General features: G+C 36.8%; 1 protein-coding gene across 1 annotated transcript in view; it reads left to right on the forward strand.

Moving 5' to 3' along the window:
* The first annotated feature begins 2,307 nt into the window (after positions 1 to 2,307).
* The window catches only part of CCDC141 (coiled-coil domain containing 141), a 93,620-nt gene continuing 73,802 nt past the window's right edge, over positions 2,308 to 22,125 (forward strand). The window contains 4 exon segments of the mRNA XM_068948403.1: positions 2,308 to 2,340; positions 5,777 to 6,014; positions 7,634 to 7,756; positions 21,483 to 21,674. Coding sequence (XP_068804504.1) covers positions 5,913 to 6,014; positions 7,634 to 7,756; positions 21,483 to 21,674 — 417 coding nt within the window. The 5' untranslated portion in view covers positions 2,308 to 2,340; positions 5,777 to 5,912.

Consider the following 22,125-nt stretch of genomic DNA (forward strand, 5'->3'; position numbering starts at 1 on the left):
CCTCAGAATTATCATGGGGGCCAATGATAATTCCTCCTCTCACTTTCTCTCTCTTTTTCTCTAAGATTTTTTTTTTTTTGTGCTCTTACTCCAGTTTATTGTAGTATGAAACCTCCTCAAGTTTATTTGTGAGTAAAGAATTCAAAGAAATACAATTTTTTGCATGGTGCTACATCCTACAAGGAAAGGAGTTGTTTTTGGAAAGCACTGATGTTTCAATACATTCTCAAAACAAGAAATGTGTTTTGCTGCAAGAGTTCTTGACTGGAGCTCTCAGTCCGAATACCTCAGTTTTCTATGCTACCCATCTTGAGTCATGCTAAGGTAATGAAATAAGAAAAAAGCAAACCAGATAAGCAGGCTTCAACAAGATTTAGTTTATTATTTCTGTATATTTGAAAACAATCAAGGTGATTGCACAGTCTCGAGGAATTCAAATAACATTACCGTAGTGCCTAATGAGTGAACAAAAATGTAAGCCGTCACTATGTGTCAGCATTCCTCACTCCCCCGTGTATAAGCCAGGTAAAGATTAAGATGACAAATTTTTAAATAAGAGATGCTAGAAAGAATGGTCTTTATTTATACACCATTCAGAAGCTGGTGTTCTAAATTTAAAGGTTAGATGAGCTTTCTTAAAATATGAGTGGAGGTTGCAACGACACGTGGGCTCGTAAACCCGAGTTAAATTTGGTGGAACTCTTCTATCGTTCAGGACACGTTAGGAGTTTAGGTGCCGTTTTGACAAGTGCTGAGTGCAAGTAGCACGCATGCTTAGTAGAAAGCCCATAGTATCCAAAAAGAGGGACGCAGGGGGCAGAGAGTGCTTGGGGACGAAGGAGTGGGACATGAAAAGTTAATGACCAATGGACTGAAGAGCATATCAGCTGTCATTGCTTCCCAGGTCTGTTTACTGTATGGGTTTTTTTTTAAATGCTGTTGTCCATGGAAGCAAACAAATAGCAGATATCGCATGCATCTTTGCACCTCGTTAGAAACGTTAAACTGTTTGCCAGTTTTTTGATCTTAGAGGCATTCTAGTTTTTGCAGTTTTTCTTGCGCTGTTCAGCATGTTCAGGACGAAGCAGAATACCTTTACGTTTGATCTTTCCTCTACTCTGTGCGACCGTGCTTTGCGGGTAGTCCTTCCTCGCCAGTGCCCTTTAACAGTCCTCACTGGTGACCTCATCTTTACAGTGTCCAGGGTTAGTGACGGAGGAGTAAGAGGGTTTTCGTTACGGTGATGCATAGGACGAATGGAAAGGTGCAAGGTATATAGCTTGATTATGCTAATATTATTGATAAAAATGAATCTGTGAACTATCAAATAATGATTCATATAGCGTGGCTCGTGGTTCTTTGTTACCAATTCTGCTTAGGGGAGGGGGGTCTTTTATCACTGGAGCCATTTCCTCACCCTTCGCTGAGACTCCGGTGCCTTCTGTTCGCGTCTTTGGGCTGTTGGGGCCCCCGTCTTTTTGGGGACTGCCTTAAGCTCATCGATTCCAGGCCATGAGCCAACAGGCAGACAGTTTCTGCCTGTGCTGGGGCCGTTACCTACCGGGGCCCAACCTCGCTGGCGGCCGCCTCGGGGCGGGGGACGCGCAGGCCGTGCTGCCGCCTCGCGCTGTGCTGAGGGGAGCGAGGCCGCGCGGAGCCGCTGTCGGAGCCCACGCGGCCTCGCGCTCGTGGGAGGACGGCCGTGGCCCCTGTCCTAATCTCTTAGCCATGCAAGGCGTTGGGGGGGGGGGGGATTTGCTTTACTTCTCCCTCTGCTTTCTGGGCGCTGCGAAGTGTTTTCTGCCCAGCTCCTGTTTGTCCCGAGTCCCCTGCCCTCGAGTGGAGGGGGACAGCTCCTGCAAACGCCGCAGTTTCCTTTTTCCAGCAGCCTTGCTCTCTGCAAGAAGCAGTCATTTCCAAGTAAGTGGTACTTAATTCCTAATTAAGGTGCAGATGGTGTTACATGTTCCCATTCCCCATGTGACATTCATTTACTTTTTGACCTCTTCAGGAGGAGACATCTGCGTTTCCTGCCTTCCTCTTCTGCCGGGCTGATTTTTGTCATATTTGGTTTTGCTTTTTAGGAACAAAGAAACTTGGCCAGGATTTCAACCAGTGTGTCCTCCCAGGAGCTCACTCAGCCAGCGTTTAGTAAAGAGGAGCCTCTTCCAGGAGAAACATCTATCTCCTGCTTCACCTTCACATTTGTATGCAATATGTATGCAAATATGCTTCGCCGTGGCATGGTTCCCTCTGTGTGAATCCAGGGTGATTTTTAGGTTGTTTTTCTTCATAGCCTTGCTCCAAGGATCCTGAGGATGCCTGAAAATGGCACAAAAGGTAAGATAGCAGGAGCCAGCAAAAAGAAGCAGCTGTAGGCTTGCTGGGGTCTAACATCTTGCGGCTTACCCAAAGTGGCCTGCCAGGGAAGCAATGTTTATGTACCTCCTCACAGCTTTCCTGAGCCACACTAAATGCATCAGCTCAGGAGTTGTTTCCTTCTCATTTCCCCTCGGTCCCTTGCTTTTCATTGCCTACTCTCCAAGGCATAAGACAAGGAAAGAAAAGGAGACCCGACCCAGTTACATTTACAAACCAGTCAAAGTAAAGGACCTCATATCTTTGAGTTTGCAGAGAGTGAACTTTGTTGCTCCCAGAGGCATTTTCACAGTACAGTGGCAGCTCCAAAGCTCTGAGCAAAATATAACCTGTGTTCCTGAAAGATGGGACCTCTCTCTCTGTGCAGCTGTCAAAACTGTAATTCGGACTTCCCTTACCATACAAGAGAAAAAGCTGCTGATAAGACACACTCCATGTTGAAAATGAAATGAGTGAGGGTTATCACATCTGGATCTCAAATCCTTTTTGCATGTGGTTGTTACAGATAAGACCTGACATCATTCACACTGCAGAGACTTAATCTTATTTTCTGTTTTACTCAGATGGTTTTCTTTGTTCATTTGTTAGGTTTCCTTGTTTCTCGTAGACAGATGATGAATACTACAGTTTTCTCTTTCTGTTGTTCTTCCTCTTGTCTTTCACAAAGCAGTAGCTAAAAGTAGATATTTCTCTCTTCTGACGCAGATAGTTTGCTTCTTTTTAGCTTTTAGCAATTTTGATTTTGTTTGTTTCAGATAGAGGAAGCATGATGGATAGGTAAATAAACAAGACTGCGAAGGGCTTGCATAAGTTGTTGTTAAATTTTGTTTCCGTGAACACAGTTGAAATTCATAATCATGCAGTCCCCAAATTCTCAGCTTTGACTCCATGTGTCATGCTATAATACTTTTTTCTGGTTCCTTCCTACCTTTTCTCTGCATGCTGCTCTGATGTTTCCCTGTTTCTATCTTGTATGTGTAGCTGAAGCTAAATCAGTACCATATCTATGCATTTATTATGAGACATTTTGAATCCTTGACTTAGCTGCTGCCAAACTTGCTTATGGTCAACTTCTTGAGCAGTGCTTTTCTATGGTTTCAGCTATCAACATTACAAAAAAATAGTTCCTCGTTTAAAGTGAATGAAAAACAGCTCTTATGCCTAGCTACCCTAGTGAGATGATGGAATGGCCCAAACTGTGCCCTGAAAAAATACAGTTAAAATATGACTGTGAGAAAACAAAAATAAGAAGAAACACTTGGACATAGTATCAAAATTGGCTCATAACTCCTGTTATGAGACTAACTAGAGGTCAAGCTGTTTTTTCCCATCAGTTTTTCCAGCAGTGAAATTCTGTTCTCCATCCTACCCACAAGGCAGAAAGCCCAAAGTCTCCCTCTTCTATAATATTTTGTGGAAATCTTGAATATTTAGCAGATTTTACAAACCTTGAATTTATACAACATTTATACTAGATGTCAATCTTCTAGTCAATCCAAAATAAGGCTGTATATTCTATTTTAAAATATTTCCTTCGTGACTTCTACCTTCCAGTTTTGTGTGGTGATTACATTTTAAATGTTTTGTTCTGCCACACGTGTTACACAAATACCCATCTTGTCTCAAGGATTACAAGTTCTTATCCTCACATGAATCTCATGAATATCTATACAGTGTTTGTTTTAGTCCAAAAGGCCTCTGCGCCTGTGAAAGGTACTTCAAGGAGTTTTTAGAGAGCTGTGTGATACTTGCTTCCCTTGTTGGCAGCTTGAGAGTTGATGATCCCCTTTTGGTGTAGGGGATGGTATTCTTTAACTGGAAGAACGTTTGTTTTGATTCCCGAACCCCATTTAGTTCAGGACAGTTATCCAGAGTTTGGAAGTGGAGCACAGAGAAATTGAAAGGTTGTTGGATCCAGTTTCCTGCAAGTCCTACTGGCCGTGTGGGTGTGTACTAGAGAACAGTTAAGCTGCAATATCTCCAGCTTAAACTACCACAACACAGTTCTGGATACTCTCTTCCAAATTCATGGTTGGAAGATGAAGATCAGATTAGGGTTATAATATGCCAGCAATTGAAAAGGGGCGGGGGGAGGCCAGCTCTTGACACATCAGTTCAACTATACTGTAATTCTACCTTCAGCTTCTTTCAGTTCAAAGTCTTTTATGATTTTCCCCCAAGTTTTGGTCTCGTTGCAAGTAAGTCTGTTTAATCTGCAATTACAATGTGCAAAGCACTATACTACCGCTCTCAATACATTTTTGAGATGTATATTCAGAAGTATTCTTCTGGTGTAAGCTGGGGTTCACAGTGTGTGGAACTTCAGAGACACATATTCTGATTATTGGCGTGTAGGGCTTTTTATTACTGCTAATCACAAAGGTGACTCTTTAAAATATAATCAAGCTTGAGGATGCTAGCAACTTAATAGGACTTAATTTCTAATGCTGCAGCCACCTGATTTTGAATCTAATTTAGATCTTAGATATATCTAAGTGTTACATATTTTTAAACAAATAAAGCAAGCAGATGCTTATGAGCCAGTTATGTCTATAGTTTGGTAGGATTGTGTTGCCCCAGTGACCTGCAAACTTAAACAGCAGTGTCTCTTTCTCAGCTGTTCTGTCAAAGAAAACCTAACAGCTGCTGTTTAATACTGTAGGCTACTTGTAGCATGTTCTGGGCTTCTGTCAATAGAGTTAAGGTGCTGTACAAATACTGTGATTTAAGTGTCTTTTATTTTCATGCACTGAATAAAAAGCTTACGTGGAATGCAGGCTTTAAATAAAACTGAGCTCTTACAAAGACAGCGTTATCAATGGCTTCCTAATCTGCTGATTTAGAACAAAATGAAGACTACAGAAACAATTTACAATTAAAATGAGAACCAGAGGAATTATCTTAACATTAGGAAGGAATAAAATACTTAGGAATTCACATAAAGTACTTTGTTTACTGCAGTCGTTATGGTGACTATGATAAAAACAAATCTGTTTTGATTCAACATCTGCTTTATATACACATGCTCATCCTGTTTAAATGCTTTGACTCAGAGGAAGAACTATGCTGAGCAAATACATTCAGTAACTAGTAAGAGAGAAAAAACTATTACTTGTAGAATGTGAAAATTTAGATCGCGTAGCTGCTTGTTTGGGTTTGTCTGCATAGCCTCAACAGTACAATTGATTCTAGCTATTTTAAGTCAAGATTCTTTTTTCCTTTAGTTATCCAGTGTCAGGTGATGTTCATGGTGGCAGCCTGTCACCCTTCAGATGGTGACAAAAAGGAACAGGCAGTTTAATGCTACCAAACTAGGGGTGTGTCAAATCTCTCTCTCAAGAATGATAAACTCAATGGGGTTGTCTATTTTTAACCACCTGTTCTCTCCTTTTGGCAGAGTAATCGGTGTTAGCTGAGCTCTTCCACTGAATGAATCCAAGCAACCCTGTTTGTTGCTTTCTGAAGTGAGCAGAGGACCTTGTAAGAGTGTATCAAGACTTCTTTAATGTATAAAGTCCCCCTTTTAAAACACGATGTCGAATGAAGGCAATTTAGAGCGGATGCTTTCTACAACAACCGTCAGTTCAGTTGCTGTTCAGGCTGGGGATTGCAGTATTGTTATAGCTATACTTAAGGTAAGGCAAGAATTACTAACCCTTTGTTCTCAGCTCGGTAGTTTTCTGCTACTCAGTGGTTACTACCTCTGTTAAATATTTAATACAAATGAACAGCATAAAATGATAAGGCATGTACCTGTAATTAATTAAATGTCTAAAAAAGGTTTCCTTATAAGTTAATACTTGTTTCTGTTCAAAACTTTTGTTTTTGAAATAGAATAATTTGGCCAAAATAAATAAGCTTGTTGAGGAAAGGAATTCCTTTTGCTCTGTTTAAAAAGTAACAAATAGCTGCAGGGTGCCATGAAAATGTATTCATAAACATGAATATTATCTTTTGAGGAACTTCAATCATAATTAGAATGATTTTAAACTATACTTAAACTGTTATATAATATTGTTGATACCAACTTCACAAATACAGATTGTCTCTCTCTTTTGGCATATTTGCTGAGAAAAGTTACTTAAAACGGGTAACAGGTGGTTATTTTTGAAAGCTGTGAGTTCATATTCCCACATGTTATCATAGGAACCCGTATGTGTCTATAGCTGTGCTTATGAGCACCTGGAGGCCTGTTTGTGAACTGGAATTTGCACCTACTCTTTGCACAACATTTAGGATGTGGAGTAAAGCTGTAGGCCTAAGGTACTTTAGGTACCCGATCCCAGTTAGAATTTATTGGCAATCTGATTCTTCACTCTCAAGGCAACTTGGGAATCACCTTTGCCCAAGCCACTAGTCTGACTGTAATACAGAATAAGGTGATAATGTGTTACAACTGTCACTGAAGGTTAGGGTGATTATTCAGAACGGTGTACTGTTACTTCAGTCCTGCCAGTGGAGGGTTCTGTCCTCGCAGTTCTCACCCTTCCTGGAAGCCTTTGTCTGCAAGGAGTAGGGGAGTAATCTTCTTGCAAGGAAGATTAACTTTAGGGTGAAGGCATTTACTTCTCCCATATGTCGTGGGATCCGTGTGATGTCACTGCTTCATTCTTTGTCACTGTCCTTTATCAGTGTAATACTTCTCAAACTGTAGCAGTTTTGTAGCATGGAGAGGATTAGGAAGTTCTGGAAGAGAACTGGGTACGCTTTGGGTTGCTGTTATGCTTCCTTACTTTGTGTATCCTCTGGGACAGAATGAGAGGTTGGTGTTTTAGTGCCTATTCATAGGGCTAGTTACTGTCCCTGCAGCTGGCTGTTCATTCCCTCTATGTCTTCAGCATATAGCTATGTTGCATTTGTGTGTCAGAAATAAGACTTGAGATTAAGGTTTTTGCCTCCACTGCAACCTATTTGTTCCTGCCCTATACAAATTTCCTTGACTGCCTGTGCAAGCTTCAGCTAAAAAGGGAGATGAGTTGTTGAAACCTTTTCAGCCCATTGTGATAATCTTACTCTTCACAGGCAAAACCAAAATTTCAGTAGAGATCGGTTAAAACTAGAGTCTGGGATCTTGACGTGTGGCTTCAAATCAAGTTAAGTGTATATCGTAACTTCTGAGTCTTGATTCTGCAACTGAATACAGGTTTATGGATCCCAGTGCTCCTATGACCATAGTGAATATGTCTATATAACCTGACAGCAAGAGTCTGTGGAAGTAAATCAAATGAAGCCCATAATTGTTTGCTTATTATAGTGTGGAAAATGGGTGAATCTGCAGCTGGCTGAATCAACACCAAATTTATTAGAAATTGGCAGCAATCAAGATGAGACTCAAAAGCTACTGCAAGATCATGAACTTCTCTTGGCTAAACTTAAGGTAAGACATCTGACAAAGCCACACACAAATATTTCTAGCCTTTACAGTTGAGATGCAACAGTACATACATGCAACAGTGATATACCTACCTGGGCCTCTTGCCACAATCTCTTTGTTAGGGAGCTTCACACAACTATATTCAACCTTCATCAGTGAAACAGATCCAAATTAGGCCTCTGCGCTGGAAAAATATGCTTGCTGGTAAATTGTTTTTTTCTGACAATGGCAGTAAAGATGCACTATTTTTTTTTTTAAGTTTATGCATTACTACCAAGACAAAAAAATTACTATAGCCTTCAGTAACTGATAAATATAATGGAATTTGAAGGTTTTTATTTGTTCTCCCGTGTTGTGAAAAGTTAGTTTTGTTTTCGATAACGGCTGTACGCACGAGCAAGCTCTTTGTAAGTGTGAAGTAGATATTCCAGGCAAGTTTTTGCTGAGTATTCATTGATGTAAGTTATGGTAGGAATTATATTGTAACATTAAGTATTGCTTGTCTTGAGCTAGGAAGATTTTAGCCAAGCAGCAGTGTAGGTAGCATTCTTGAAAGCAGTGACCTCAACAGTGACATCTGGACACAGAACAATGACATGCTTACATGAAGGAAACTGAATTATTTTAAATGTGTATTTGTGACATAGAGAAGAGTCTAAAGGCATCCAATAAGGCAATCTGTTTTCCTGATTTGATAGGGCAGATGAACTTCACGTCTGCAAACAAAAAAAATTCCTCTAGAATCTAGGAGCTGTACAAGGCAGCATATCTTAACAGCTTCCATCTAATTTTCTTGAGATTGCATTAAATTCAGACCTGCCAGAGCAAAGGTGATCTGGTGGATAGCTGTTTACTTCCTTTAATACTAGTGATCATGTACTTTCCCAGTTATGATAAGTTTCAAACATATGAGGTAATTTAATACAGTATATGTAGAATGTAATCTAATATGGCATGTACAGTGGAATTTGAATAGTATAAAGAACAGCATTTAAAAAAAAAAAAAAGGAAGGTGGTTCTGCTCTCTTCAATTATGCAAGTGCCTCATCTTTATTGCTATCAGTGTCAGACCCAGGCGTTCTGGGAACCAGCTGCCGCACCCTCTCTGTTCTGAGTTAGCTGAGTTCTTACACACTGACAACCTGGAGAAGCTGAATTTCATCTTCCAATAGTCAAAAATAATTTTAAACACTATAAAAAGAAAACATCATAATTCTAATCTTTAAAGCCACAAAAAGTTCAAATTACATTTTTTCACTGAATCATACCTTAAAATGTTATATATTTATATTAAATGTCCTGTTTACTGAGAAAAATGTACTGTAAATACTGTTCTGTGAGAGATCATGCAGGTGTTACTGAAAACTTAACCATAAGCACATAAACTGTGACAGGTAAAAATTAAGTACTCTGATTAGACTCCAACTTGAAACCAATGGATTGAAGAAAATGGAAAGCAAGAAAAATATATTTTGTTGGATGAAATCCCTAGGTGCGCCTCTAAGCTCCATTCTGTTCTTGTTTTACAATTTCAAACTAAAAAAATGCATTAGGTATTCCTCTTTTTATTACAAATTATGTAATGAAAAAACTGAATAATCCCAAAGCATTTGATGCTCCTGATGCTAATTCCGATGTTTGACCAGTATGATGTAACTTTCTGTTCTTCAATTTCTGTTCATCTAGATCCATATTCTTCTGGCAGCCTTTAGTTTGTTTTTCATTTAGTAATGTTTACCCTGTGTTCTGCTCATAATGAAAATTAAAATAAAAAAATATTCACTGATATTTTAACTAATAGTGGTGAAAATGCTAATATTTTTCACCTGTCTCTGTGAGACTTTGACTGTGATTGTTTGAACCCAAATGACCAATCTTTATTCACTTCCCCAAAGCTTAATAGAGTAGATCAGAAAAACTTACTGCATGTTGTCTGTTACAGGATGATTGAGTAACAACTATCTTGGTTCGTTATTTCATATTTTATACCTGCAATCTTTGCAGAATTTAGCATTGAATAATGAACAGTCTACAGAAAAGGATTAAGTTCAAAATGGCTATTTTTTCTCCATTAACAATTTAAAAACTCCAATAATACAGGACTGCAATGTCATTGTAATTCTTACTGACTGTGCATTTTTATCGGATATGACCCTTTCTGCCTTATAATAAACTGTTAACAGTTGTCAGTAATTATTTAGTCCTACGTTACTAAATCTAGTCATCAGAAGTTTTTTACAAGAATGATTCTCAGTCTTGGAAGTATTGATTATAATACTTTTTTCCACTTAGCATTTGCTCATGAATTATGCATTTGCTATGTGAAGGTGGATAAAGTCAAAGAGCTCAAAATTTTTCAGTATTGAACACATACGGGCTATAATGATTTAATTATTTATGTGAAGATAAAAAAGAAACTAGACATATGGGCAGGAGAAAGGCTCAAAGTATGACACAAAATCGCAATTGCTAGATAATACTTGTTTTGATGTTGTCCAGCATACACAATTCTATTTTGGGTTTTTACCCTTAGTGAGCAACATAATTTCATAAATTATAGCAATAAGGAATTTATAATGTAACACTGAATCTATTTTGAATTGTTTTCCAATTTCTTTTCTATTTTTTTTTTTTTATAAATGTATAAGATCATGTTTTCTAACACTAAGATAATTGCTCCTGGGTACTCTTAACCACATGCTTAAACTTTACTTTGCTATTTAGTTTAACCAAATTCAAAGTTAAGTTTATGTGCAGGACTGACAAAGATTAATATATGAAACTAGTCCTCCTTAGTGGAAGAATTAGATGATTAATATTAAATACATCTTCAGAATCAGTGCTGAAGAGCCTATGCACTTATAGGAGATAACTGGTGGAATGTTTGACTATGCTGGCACATAGAAATGTACTGCATCTTTATTTCATGTTATTTTGCACACTCGGTCTGGGTTTTTATTCTGTGTTTTGATTTTTCAGTTACACTATTCTCATCCAGTACACGTATTGTAAGCTGCGATCAAAATATTCAGGCCAAATTCTTTCCTCAGCTTCATATGTTGAGGATTGACAAATGTAAGGAAAGACAAAATTTGGCACAGCAAACAGTAATCCGTTTACAGTACTTTTGATGCTACAGGAAAAGGAATGTAATCCAGCTCACTGTTACAGGCAGCTGTTATTGACTCAGCAATACTAACACAAATTTAAAAAAAAAAAAAAAAAACAAAAAAACCAACCAATTTGGCACTCAGGTATCTAGATGGTACTTCAATGTAGCAGGAGCGTAACTGTTGAATGATAAAGCACACATTTTTAGTATGTATATTTTCTGCTTTTAATGCTCAATTATTGTGATACCTAAAAAATTAGTGTGTGTACATCATTAGGGCATTAGGAAAAAACTATCCAAAATAGTTTCCTTTGATAGAAACTACTCTATCTTCTTCATTACTGGTCTGCATATTCATCCCATTGAATTTGGGAATTGGGTCCACGCTACGATTTTAATGAAAAGTAGAATAAAAATTTTCAGAAGATCTCCATCTCAAGTATTCATGGGTTAGGAAATGGACGTATTGTTAATCAAGGAATAAATGCTGAATGGGAAATAGATTTGAGACTAAACAGGCATATGCACATGGGATTACTGCATCTAGTTAAATTTCCTTTCAATGCTCTCCCTGTTTCATTTATTTTTAGAATACAGACATTCTTTATAGCTGGAATTATTTTATACATTTTTCTTAAGTTGTCATACTGAGTAGTAGTATCCAGAAAATTAATGACATTTGTTTAGTGATAGTGATTTAAAAGGTAAACTATAGTTGAGTTGCTTAATTTTGTTCAGTGAAGCCTAAATGATCAGGAAAATTTGTATATGCTTGTCTTATTTTTTGACAAACATTGTGCAGATTTTTTTTCCTTTGGACATAAATTTAGTGTTTGGAAGTGTGGAAGAATTGCATATTCTTTTTTTAATCGATGAATTAATTTGACAGTATTTAGGTCCTGCTGCTGCCAACACTTACATGTTAAATTGTCAACATTTGTTAGAGGTTCCATGAGCTGAAATGAAATGTTTCTTTTGAGCAAGGTTAAGAATGAACATACACGTTTTCATATTTGGAACTATAGCCCTTTCTGTTCGTGATTTGACCCTTCAGCAGTCTAAACTAAAATGTTCTGAGGCTGTTTCGCTAAATTAGACCATAGCAGCAGTTGCAGTTTTGCTGAAAACACCATTTTATTTGATTTCACATAATTCTCCTTCCCATAGTTTGCCTCATCCTTGTTTTAGATCACTTCTAGCAGGATTTTATTATATATAAATAATTTATTTTATATACATCTGTGTTTTGATACCTTACTCTTTACAATTTTAAAAGCTGGGGAAAGAATCACAAAGTGAAAATCTTGTGTTACAAAAATTTCAGGGGCTAAAATAATGTTGACTGTAAAGCAGATACCCCTTTCCCTGCAATAGATTTCTGTTCTCCATAATTCAGTCACTCACAACAGCAGCAATGCCTGGAGAAAATGCTGCCTTTGTGTTTGAATCTCCCAATACTGTTGCCTTCTGAAGCATTTAAAAAAAAAAAAGTAGTGCGTTGCCACAGTTTTGGCTACAACAATGTTGCAGTCCCCCCTAAGACAAACAGTGATATTCTTGATTTGTCTGCAAAGTTGTGTTCTTTGTCATGAAAGAGACTATAGACTGGCAGAAGCACTACAAAATAGAAATAAATATAGTCTATAAACTAAACTTTAAAACCATCAGTGTAATTAATTTGGCCCATGAACCTGCTGATTGCTCCTAATTATTTTATTTACTTCAATTCACAGAGCACAAATTGCAAAATAGCAATTTATATGCTAATATGCAAGAGAAATGTATTAGAAAACTACATTCTTCAAAAAGAAGTAATATGTTCATTTTTGTATTTGAAATCTTTTAAATAAGTCTTTCAGTTATTTCAAGTTAAAATCATAATAATGCTTATTTTTCAGTAAATTTATCGTGGAAGAAATTACCTGTTAATATCTTTTCTGTTATCTACATGTAACTACTGAGGTGCCCAGAATGCCATCAGCAGCAAAGGTCAGCTATATTTTGGTTATAAAGCAGTTATTTTTTCAAGTGATTTGAAAAAAAGGAAGGGAAGCGGTAAGATTCGATAAATGTTTTCAGTGTTAGTTCAGCTCACCCACCAGCCTAAAATATTTGCATAAGCAAAATTCCCACTGAAATAGTATTTGTCTCAAAATAATTTTATGACTACATTTTGGGCTTCAAGTTAATAATCTTGTATTGTATAATTTCAGTGCCATCTGTAAACAAAGATTCATTTTAGCAGCATCTCAGTGAGGAAGATAGACTACGGCTCTCAAAATCACAAGCCATAGCCTTCGCTATGTCCAAAAGCCAGACCTCTGAATTATGTAAAATGTGAGTTAAAGAGTGAAATATGGCCCTAAATAATAACAAAAGGGAACATGAGGGAGGAGAAAGGAAAAGGAACCACTGGCCAGACTCAGGGTTAAAATAAGCTAGGTATAATTCCAAAATTACCAGAGAAGTATGTAATCCAGTCTGCTACCCAGGTAAGTCTGATCATAACAGTGAAAGATAGAAGTAAACGGAAAGAGGAACAAAAGGCAACGTGTTGTCCAAAGTTCTCTCTTTCCACAGCAGTCTGATACCTAAATCTGATGAGAATATTGCCTTCCTAGAGAAGGAAAATGTTGTATAGCTAATCTGTGTAGATTTCAGTGAAGAATTTGGTATGATAACACATAGGAAATTATAAGTTAAGCTGAAAAAGACTGAATTAGTACAAGAATTAGGGAGTGGATAAGCAGCAAATTAAAAATAGGAGACAGATTCTACTGAAAGAGGAAGTATGAGAATGGAAGGAAATTACTTCTTTAACTAGTTAAGTTTTTCAAATCTGGGACATTTTATTTCACTCATTCATATTATTTTATGAACGTTGCTGGCACAATAAGGGTATGAGAATGAAATTTACAGATGATACAAAATTAGGAATTATGGGAATGGGAAAGTAAGAAGGTCGTATACAGGAGTAAGCAGAAGAACATATAATACAGTAACAGAAATATAAAGTTCAATAACCAAAGTATAAGATGATGCAGCTAAAGTGAATAGCAAGAATTTCTGTTGCAGACTTGGATATACTACTTGACTGTAAAACAGCTGCTAACCACAAAAGCAGTGTGCTATGGAAGAGGTATAGGATCCTATTGTAATTATAGAGGTTCTCTGAGAAGAATCAGGAAGTATGAATGGAAATTAAGGATTCTGGTCATCTGTATTGAAAGAAGCCAACATCAAACTGAACAGGTAGGTGCAGAATAGAGATATCAAAGGAAAAGGTATCTTATTTATTAGGGTGGACTGAAAAAATGATTTACGTTAGCAGAAACGCTGAGAGACTACAAATGTTCTCATAAATATGTTGCAAGGTAAACGTCATAGAGGAAAAAACTATTTAAATTGAAGGACAATACTGGCATAAGGATAGATTTAGTGAATAGGGATTGTGAGTAGAGTTAGGCCGGAGAAAGTTTCTAACTCTGAGAGATGTCCCAAAACAACTTGCCGATGGAAACAAAGGGAACAAGAATCTACATGATTTTGAATATTTTATATATATATATATATATAAAGGAATATGATATATTTGTGAAAAGAATTGTGTGAAATGGTTGTTTCTGAGACTCAGAGACCTAAACTCAATGACTCAGGTACTCACTGTGTAATCTTAACAGTAGGAGAAACATTTTATGATCCTGTTGCACTGATGACTGGGTTCAGGAAGCCAAAGATAGAAGCTTTACTGACATACAATTTTAGATTTTTTTGATAAGTAAATCAGTAAGGAAGTTTAGGAGGAAAGAAAGCAGTTTCACTTACCAAATTCTGGCTGTACCTAACTGCGCACACTCTTATGCGCACTGTTCAATGATTACATTCAGATTATAGGCCCTCTTTGCAGCATCAGAATATACACTGGGATCTGATACCAGCAGGCTTCTGATGTAGGCCAAACTGGAGTGCTGTTAAACCTATTTTATTTTTAGAAAATTTTACTGATTCAAATTGTTGCTAATGCCTGAACTCCACAGATATCACAAGACTGGACCTGTGGGATTGATTCACATTTTTATTTACTGATCAAACAAACAGAAAAGGCATTTTCATGCAGTGAAATGGGGAAAATAAGTTTTAGGTTGAATTAAGTAGTTCATTTATCTGTAAAATAAAATTCTTGCATTCTGTATGTTTTTTTTTTTTTAATTGCTCCAGTTAGGAGCAATTTTTTAATATGAATATGGATGTGTTTGTAGTGACATTGGTAGAATAAACAATTTTGCAAGTATCTACCACTTATGAAAAGAAAGAATGAAAATGCAGATTTTGAACCATTTTTAATCTACATGTAGATTATTTAATATAATTCTATGATACAGCATACCACAATGTTATAATTAGTATATTTGACATTCCTAATTTTAGCTAGGCCTCAAGTATAAATTATAGTAAACTTATACCAAAATAAAACGGCTTCAGCATGCCTTGCTCGTGCACTAACTAAACAAGGGTATAAACAGGATACTGAATTGTACATATTCTTTATCACTGTTACGTCTTTCACTGCGGTTTAAAAAAAAAAAAAAGAGAAACTGAAAACACAAGCAGTTAGAACTGAAGAGGGGGCAGTTTTAATTCTGTGCTCCCTCAGTCAGGTCTTCCAGCCAGATGTGAAGCCCTTGCTTCAGAATATGCGTGCGCTTTGCTAGGTCTTCTCAGCAAAACTTGTACCTTTTAAATGATGTGTTCTTCCCTCCTCTTGTTTTTAGAAATGACTAATTTGTTTATTTTAACTGAAACTTTCCAGAAAATCCAGCTTGACACAGATCCTGTTATGTTGAATTTCTTCCTGCAAAGTTTCCTGGCAAATTCATAAGCAATAGATAACAGTGTCATAATGAAAGAAATAGACAGCTGTAACTTTAGGCATTGCAGTCTGCATTAGGACTTCATGAGCTAGTGCTAAAGCAGAAAAACTTTGAACCTCTTCCTTCAAGAGAACATGCCAGCTCTACCAGAAGAATTCTGTAGAGCTCAGTTTTATTGAACACAGGCTAAATTCTAAACAGAGAAAACTCAAATCTTCTGGCGGAGGCAAAATAAAAGCCCTTGTAAATCAGTCTTTCTCTAACACCTGTCCTCATAAATCTGGTCTTTTCCTTTAGTTTTATCCTGAGGTTAGCAGCTCCATGTGGCTTCTTGGGTTGCAGCAAACGCCATGCAATCTCCTCTAGTTCCCTAGGAGGCTTAAAACCCATGTGTGTGTCTGGTCCTTGTTTTACTCAAGAGTTCTCCAGTTTCCGACAGTGCTTTCAGCTCCCTCATTGCTTGGTGTCTTGCTCTGTCCGCTCCGCTTTGTACTTCTGCAGCTTTCTCCTGCTGAGCGTACTAAAATGTGTACGCACAACATCCAGTCCCTCCAGAGAGTTTCACTAGCTCAGATTACAACATTTTCCCCTCTGTTTCCATGCTCTTTACATAGAATGTAAAATGTGCACATAATGGGCTGTGAACAAATGAATAAAAAGGCTATACTCTCCATCACTGCGTACATGAAAGGATGTTACTCAGCTGATGTTTCTAGACCTTGAGATATTCACGTTCTGGCTTGGCTACAATACCAGAGCCCTGAAAATGGGTGGGGCGAGAGTTGTGTGGCCGCACAACTGCTGCGCGGCATGCGTGCCGCAAGCCTGGGATTCTGCCCCTCTTAGTTCCTCTCAGTAAATCTAAACCAGAACATTGTTTCTTTTATTGATCAATATTTTCCTTTGGTACAGTGAATAGAGCAGTGGGGAAGATGAAAGGAAAAATAACATCTCAGGCAAAAATTGAAACTGGGCCTGCAGTTTTGAAAACAGTACTTTTATTGCATGGTTTTACTGAGAGCAGCAGAAGTTGCATGTGTGCAAAAACGCTTTTTGACTAGGTGCAAGATGTTCCCTATATTGTCAAGCTTCATTGCAGGTCCTTGGAGCTGACTAAAGAAACATACCATCCTATGGTTTTTTTTGTGTGATCACAGGAAGTGAAAAATCATAAAAAGAAATAAATAGTATATGAAGTGAAAAGTACTCTGTATATGTGCATGCCACGTAATAGTGAGAAATAAGACTACCACATGATAAAACTGGATGTGTTTCTTACTTTTTCCACTGTGGAAACTGGAAAAATAAACCCCAAATCAAAATTTCCCATGAAACAAAATCCTCTTGAATTTGTTTCTGCTCCGTTGAAATGATAAATCTCAAAACGTTTAATCCTAATTTTGATTTCTATTACATTAAAAGTAGAAAAGCCATGCCAAAACAGAAAACTGAAACATCTCATTCCAAAAATGGTTGAAATAGAAAGTTCAGGCCTTACTGGAAAACTCTGTTAAGTCCATTCAACAAAAACAAACTCATTAAAATTCAGGTTTCTGTCAAATATCTCACAGCTTCTCTGCCTGATAATTTTTGAAAAACGATTAATTTTTTTATTAATGTTTCACTTCTTGACTCATGATTTTTCTAGAATCTTTTTCTAAGAGTGAAATAGTATGAGTGTTGAAATGTGTATCTGAAGTGTTATTTATTGCTTTGAGTAGGATGACTTGTTAGAAAAGATTGTGAAGCATTTTTGTGCCCTGCAGACACAAAGGGCCTTAGGCATTTCATGTTAGGCTATGATGTGTAGTTAGAAAATATTCATTATTTTGATGAAATGGAACGCTGCACAGAGCAGTGCAACATGAAGAATTACTAATAACTTTATTTGTCTGAAAAGCTAGTCAGTTTATCCTTGACATTGTCTTCGTGGTAACAGAAAGATCGTTTTGTTTTACACTTTTATTGGGGTAGCCTTTAAAACAATCTTGTGCACGTTCTGGCTGTGTTTTCGAAATAGATTTTGAGAATCAATATCTAGGTCTGTTCAGAAGGAACATAAATGCCATATCCTGCCTTTATGCTGTTTGTGAAATGTAATAAGTGATAGCAGGAACAGCTGACATTAGAAATAATTTGGAAGACTAAAATATGTTTATTGTACGTATAGACTACGCATCTAGAGAGAGAAGCATATTATAGTTTTATGTGTCTACTTACCTATTGGCAAATAGCTTCAGTTAAGGAAATTGTTCAATAGTGTTCCTTGTGCAAAAGCTTAGAAACAAATGTAGTAGCATAATCAGTAACATTAGAAAGAAATAGCATACAATGAGTTTAATCACCAATTTTACCAGCATTGTACAACATGCTAGAAATGTGACTGCATTATTAATATGTTTGAAATTAACCAACCAGGGACACGATGGGAAATAGAGTAGGGGGGCCTGAAGAGATGGGCACAGTGGCCTTGTTGCTGAAGTAAGTGGCTTCTTCCTGTAAGTATTGTGTGACCACTGGAGATTTCAAGGCTTAATCTGTGTTTCTCAAACAAGTAAGCAATGTGGGCAAATGGGCAAGATTATGCAGTCGTCATGCCTGTAGTTTACTTTTGAAGACAATTACTATTTAAAAAAAAACACAGACCGTCAATACTTTCCATAAACTGTTGTCTATTTTCTGAAAGAGTTAGAAGTATTATATACTACCCTTTTGCTAACTTCCCTGACAAATATTAGGAAAATAATCCCTACCCATTGGTCAATTTTAGCTGATAACAGTGACTACTAGCATATCTACAAATTTGTTTTCTAGCCATCACCTAGCCTTAATGTGAATGTTTTTATTTTTCCGCAGAAAGATTTTGACTAAATACTAAGAATTCTGATGTGGCCGTATTGCTGTAGTCATGCTGCCTATGGAATATCTGCTTTGGGCATCTCATAGTTTCATTCTCCACTGAAAGAGAAATGCCATGGTGAGGAAATCCTACAAATAGAGGAAAGTGGGCATAATGAATAGAGTTATGACAACACAGTTTTCCATTTTTTTATTTTTTTGGCTTATGGCATTCACTTTTTCAAGTAAAGTCAAACTTAAGTTACATGCCAAGAGCAAATGCTTTTCATGAAAAAGTTTTGAAAATGATTTCTCCATCAAAAAGATTAAAAAGATGTTCCACTGATAGAACATATTAGGCTATATCTACTAAGCCTACTGAAGTATATTTCTATGTTAACGTCATATTTTGCATCAATCACAGATGCAAAGACGATGATGAAGTCACATTCTCCGTGTATTTCATTCATGCATATGCTGTCATGATACTACTTTTATTCTGTGACACAAGCTGGCTTAGCAATGGGGATAGGACTAAGGAAGGACAGGGATGTAGAAAACTACCTCCTTTTATGCTCTGACCTTCTCTGCCTTCATCCCCAGTCTGACCTGAAAGCTTCCGTTAGACTGAGACAGAACAGATCTTTTTCTAGGTGCTAGGAAGCAAAATAAACTTTTTAGAGCTGTTGGCTTGGATTCATCCAACACAGGTAGCATTTTGGGGTTAATGTTTGCAGTTTAGCTTATTAAGGTTCTGTTTACTCTGAAGAGATTGTGCACGTATTTAGGAAAATCCAACTTTGCATGGGCAATATGATTTTTATAGCTTTGGTAATCTAAAAATATTTGAGTAATAATGATGCAAGCCAGTAAAAGGAAAACAAATAACGTAGTCTTCAAAGAACTGTGTTGAGGGTTGCAGTGAAAGATGGATTTTCTTTTAAAATTTGCATGAGCTTGGTTCATTAACTCTGACAATTATCATTAGTTTGATGAAGCTGATTTTTAAATTGTACTTAATCATACAACCAAATAATTTCTGCAATATAAAAATTATCATGAATCTGTACCCTTCTTTAAGGATTCTAACTGCTGCATATAAGACTTGTCAAACCCTTGCAACAACCCTTAGTTACCTTATCAGATAGATAAGCCTTCCTGAATAAAATATGATTGAAGTATTATGGATTAGGTTCTCAAAGCCAACTCTTTTTCCTCATCTGATTCTTATCTCACTCTGGTGTAATGGAGGTATAAAACAGTTGCTATCAATAGTTGATATCAGAGTGATGGTATCTACCTCGTGGAACTCACCTGATTTCAAATTAGAGCACCATTTTAAATAGATGTTAATTGTACAGAGCAGGTAGGATTTGGGGGATTTGGTCTTTTATTTCCGCATTGTCAGGATAGGGATTGGCTCAACAGAACAAAAAGTTGATTTTGCAGAAGGATTAGAAAGCAGCAGTTTCCATCAGCAGTGTTGCTGTTCAGAAAGTAAAAGCAAGAGTATGTGTTGTTCTCTGAAACACTGAGTTTTGATTAGGTGCTCTTTGTTACAGGTTTCTCACTAAATGATAAGTGTAGATTCATACTATAGATAATAATGAAACTTTTTCGATATACTGCGAAGAAGATTGCAGTGGTGGATGTGCTCTTATGCCCATTTATTTTACTGCTGTGCTATGTCAGAATGTGTTTTCTTCATAGATTGGATTTTGGTAAAACAATTCTCTGATTTTTCTTAGTTGGCTCTGTATAAAAATAAGTTAAAATAATTTCGTTCTATTCTTTTTATAAAAGAATAAAAGCTTCATTTGTTATTATACCATTCTCATAGTACTGCTTTTAGAGAGAAGTGATCAACCCTTTCAGTTCAAATTATTATTTTTGTGTGGTATACAAGGTCTAGGGAAGGCTGGAGACTGGTTCTGTGCTTAGAACAATTAAGAATTAGTTTTCTGCAATCTCCTCTTTTGAGTTTGATCTGTCAGGGGAATTTCAAGTTTTGCTATTTTTTAGTCTTATTGGAAGCTCTGTCTTGAGAACGAGCTATCATAGATTTTAATTTGCCTAATATAAATTTCTTTTCCCATTACACGTTCATGTGATAGCATCTGTAATAACAGCAGAAATTGGCACTTCATTAACTTTGCTCATGATAAACACCCAAGGTGAAGAAAAAATTTTAGAACAAATGCTAATCAATTTTTTTGATACACTAAAGATTTTAATGTAAGCTTGAAATGGCCCAGCGGTCATCTTTCTCATGGTAAAGTTAGTAAAGGGAATGAAACACAGTAGAATGATTTTCTTAACAATATGAATATTTGTGTGAAAATGAGTATTGAGAACATGTGGCCAACTTGAGCAACACAGCAAGCAGAATAGGAAACATTGCACATACTCAAAGTGTTTTTTCTAGAGACAACACGCATATGTTCAAACTACTCTTGTCTGGATTGTACTGAAATCATTGAAGACTTGAAGTAAGTTACGTGACAAACCTTTAGACTTTTTGGGGGGGAATAAACTCATTATATCATGGCATATGAAAAGAAGATCTCAAATATTTTCATCGCTAACACGTGCAAGAAGATTTATATTCAAGGAGATTAAATCCAGATTCTAGTATTTTTAAGAGGTAGAATGATAGATTCCCTTAACACTCATTTTTAAATAAAGTTGCATGAAAATATTGTCTCTAAGTGTGAGAGAAATTCAGAAGCTTGCTGTGAAACATACAGGAACAGCAACACTCCTGTCATTAGGAACTGAAAATAGAGCAAGAGTAGGAGAGTTGTGGATGATTTATCAGTTCCACTGAAAAGGTATCCTTAGGCCAACATCAACATGGTGTTTTGAGTTCTGTTTATGAATTTCTTTGTTCATTTTTTCCTCTTGTCAGACTTTGGAAGACCGAGTGTGGGACCTGCTGCGTGAAGCAGACAAGGCTGCAGAGGAGAACAAAGAACAGAGCCAGGTGTATGATGCTATGGCAGAGACCCTTGGGGATGCATGGGATGCCCTCATCATTATGTTACAGAAGCGAAGGGCACTTCTGGAACTTACGGCAGTGTTCTTCGAGAATGCTCTGGAGGTTTGTATTTAGAATCAAATGACTCTCAATTTGAAACTTCCCATATCTTGCAGGAACTCGTGTGTATTTCCTTTGTTTTATATATCCATTGCATTCTTAAAGGTTCAGTCGATTTTAAAAAAAAAAAAAAAATCCCTAGATGCATCCCATCCTTCTTTTTCCTTTTTTCTGGATAGTTAAAGATGAAATTGAACCAAAAACATAGAGGCTTTCAGAAATATCTTAGTCATGACATATCCAAAATTTCTACTTGACAGAAAAATGACAGTGAAAAATGGAACTGGACCAAAATGTAAAGTACATAATTCAGTGGCTCTGGATGTTCTCCAGAACATGTTTCATTCCTTATGATTAATTTATTTGACACTGAAAGAGCTAAATTCTTGGATGCCTTCACTAATGCTCACTAAAGACTAACCACTAAGATTTTACACTGAAATATGTACAGCTG

The sequence above is a fragment of the Struthio camelus genome, chromosome 6 (assembly GCF_040807025.1).
Source record: "Struthio camelus isolate bStrCam1 chromosome 6, bStrCam1.hap1, whole genome shotgun sequence".
Classification (NCBI taxonomy): Eukaryota; Metazoa; Chordata; class Aves; order Struthioniformes; family Struthionidae; genus Struthio; species Struthio camelus.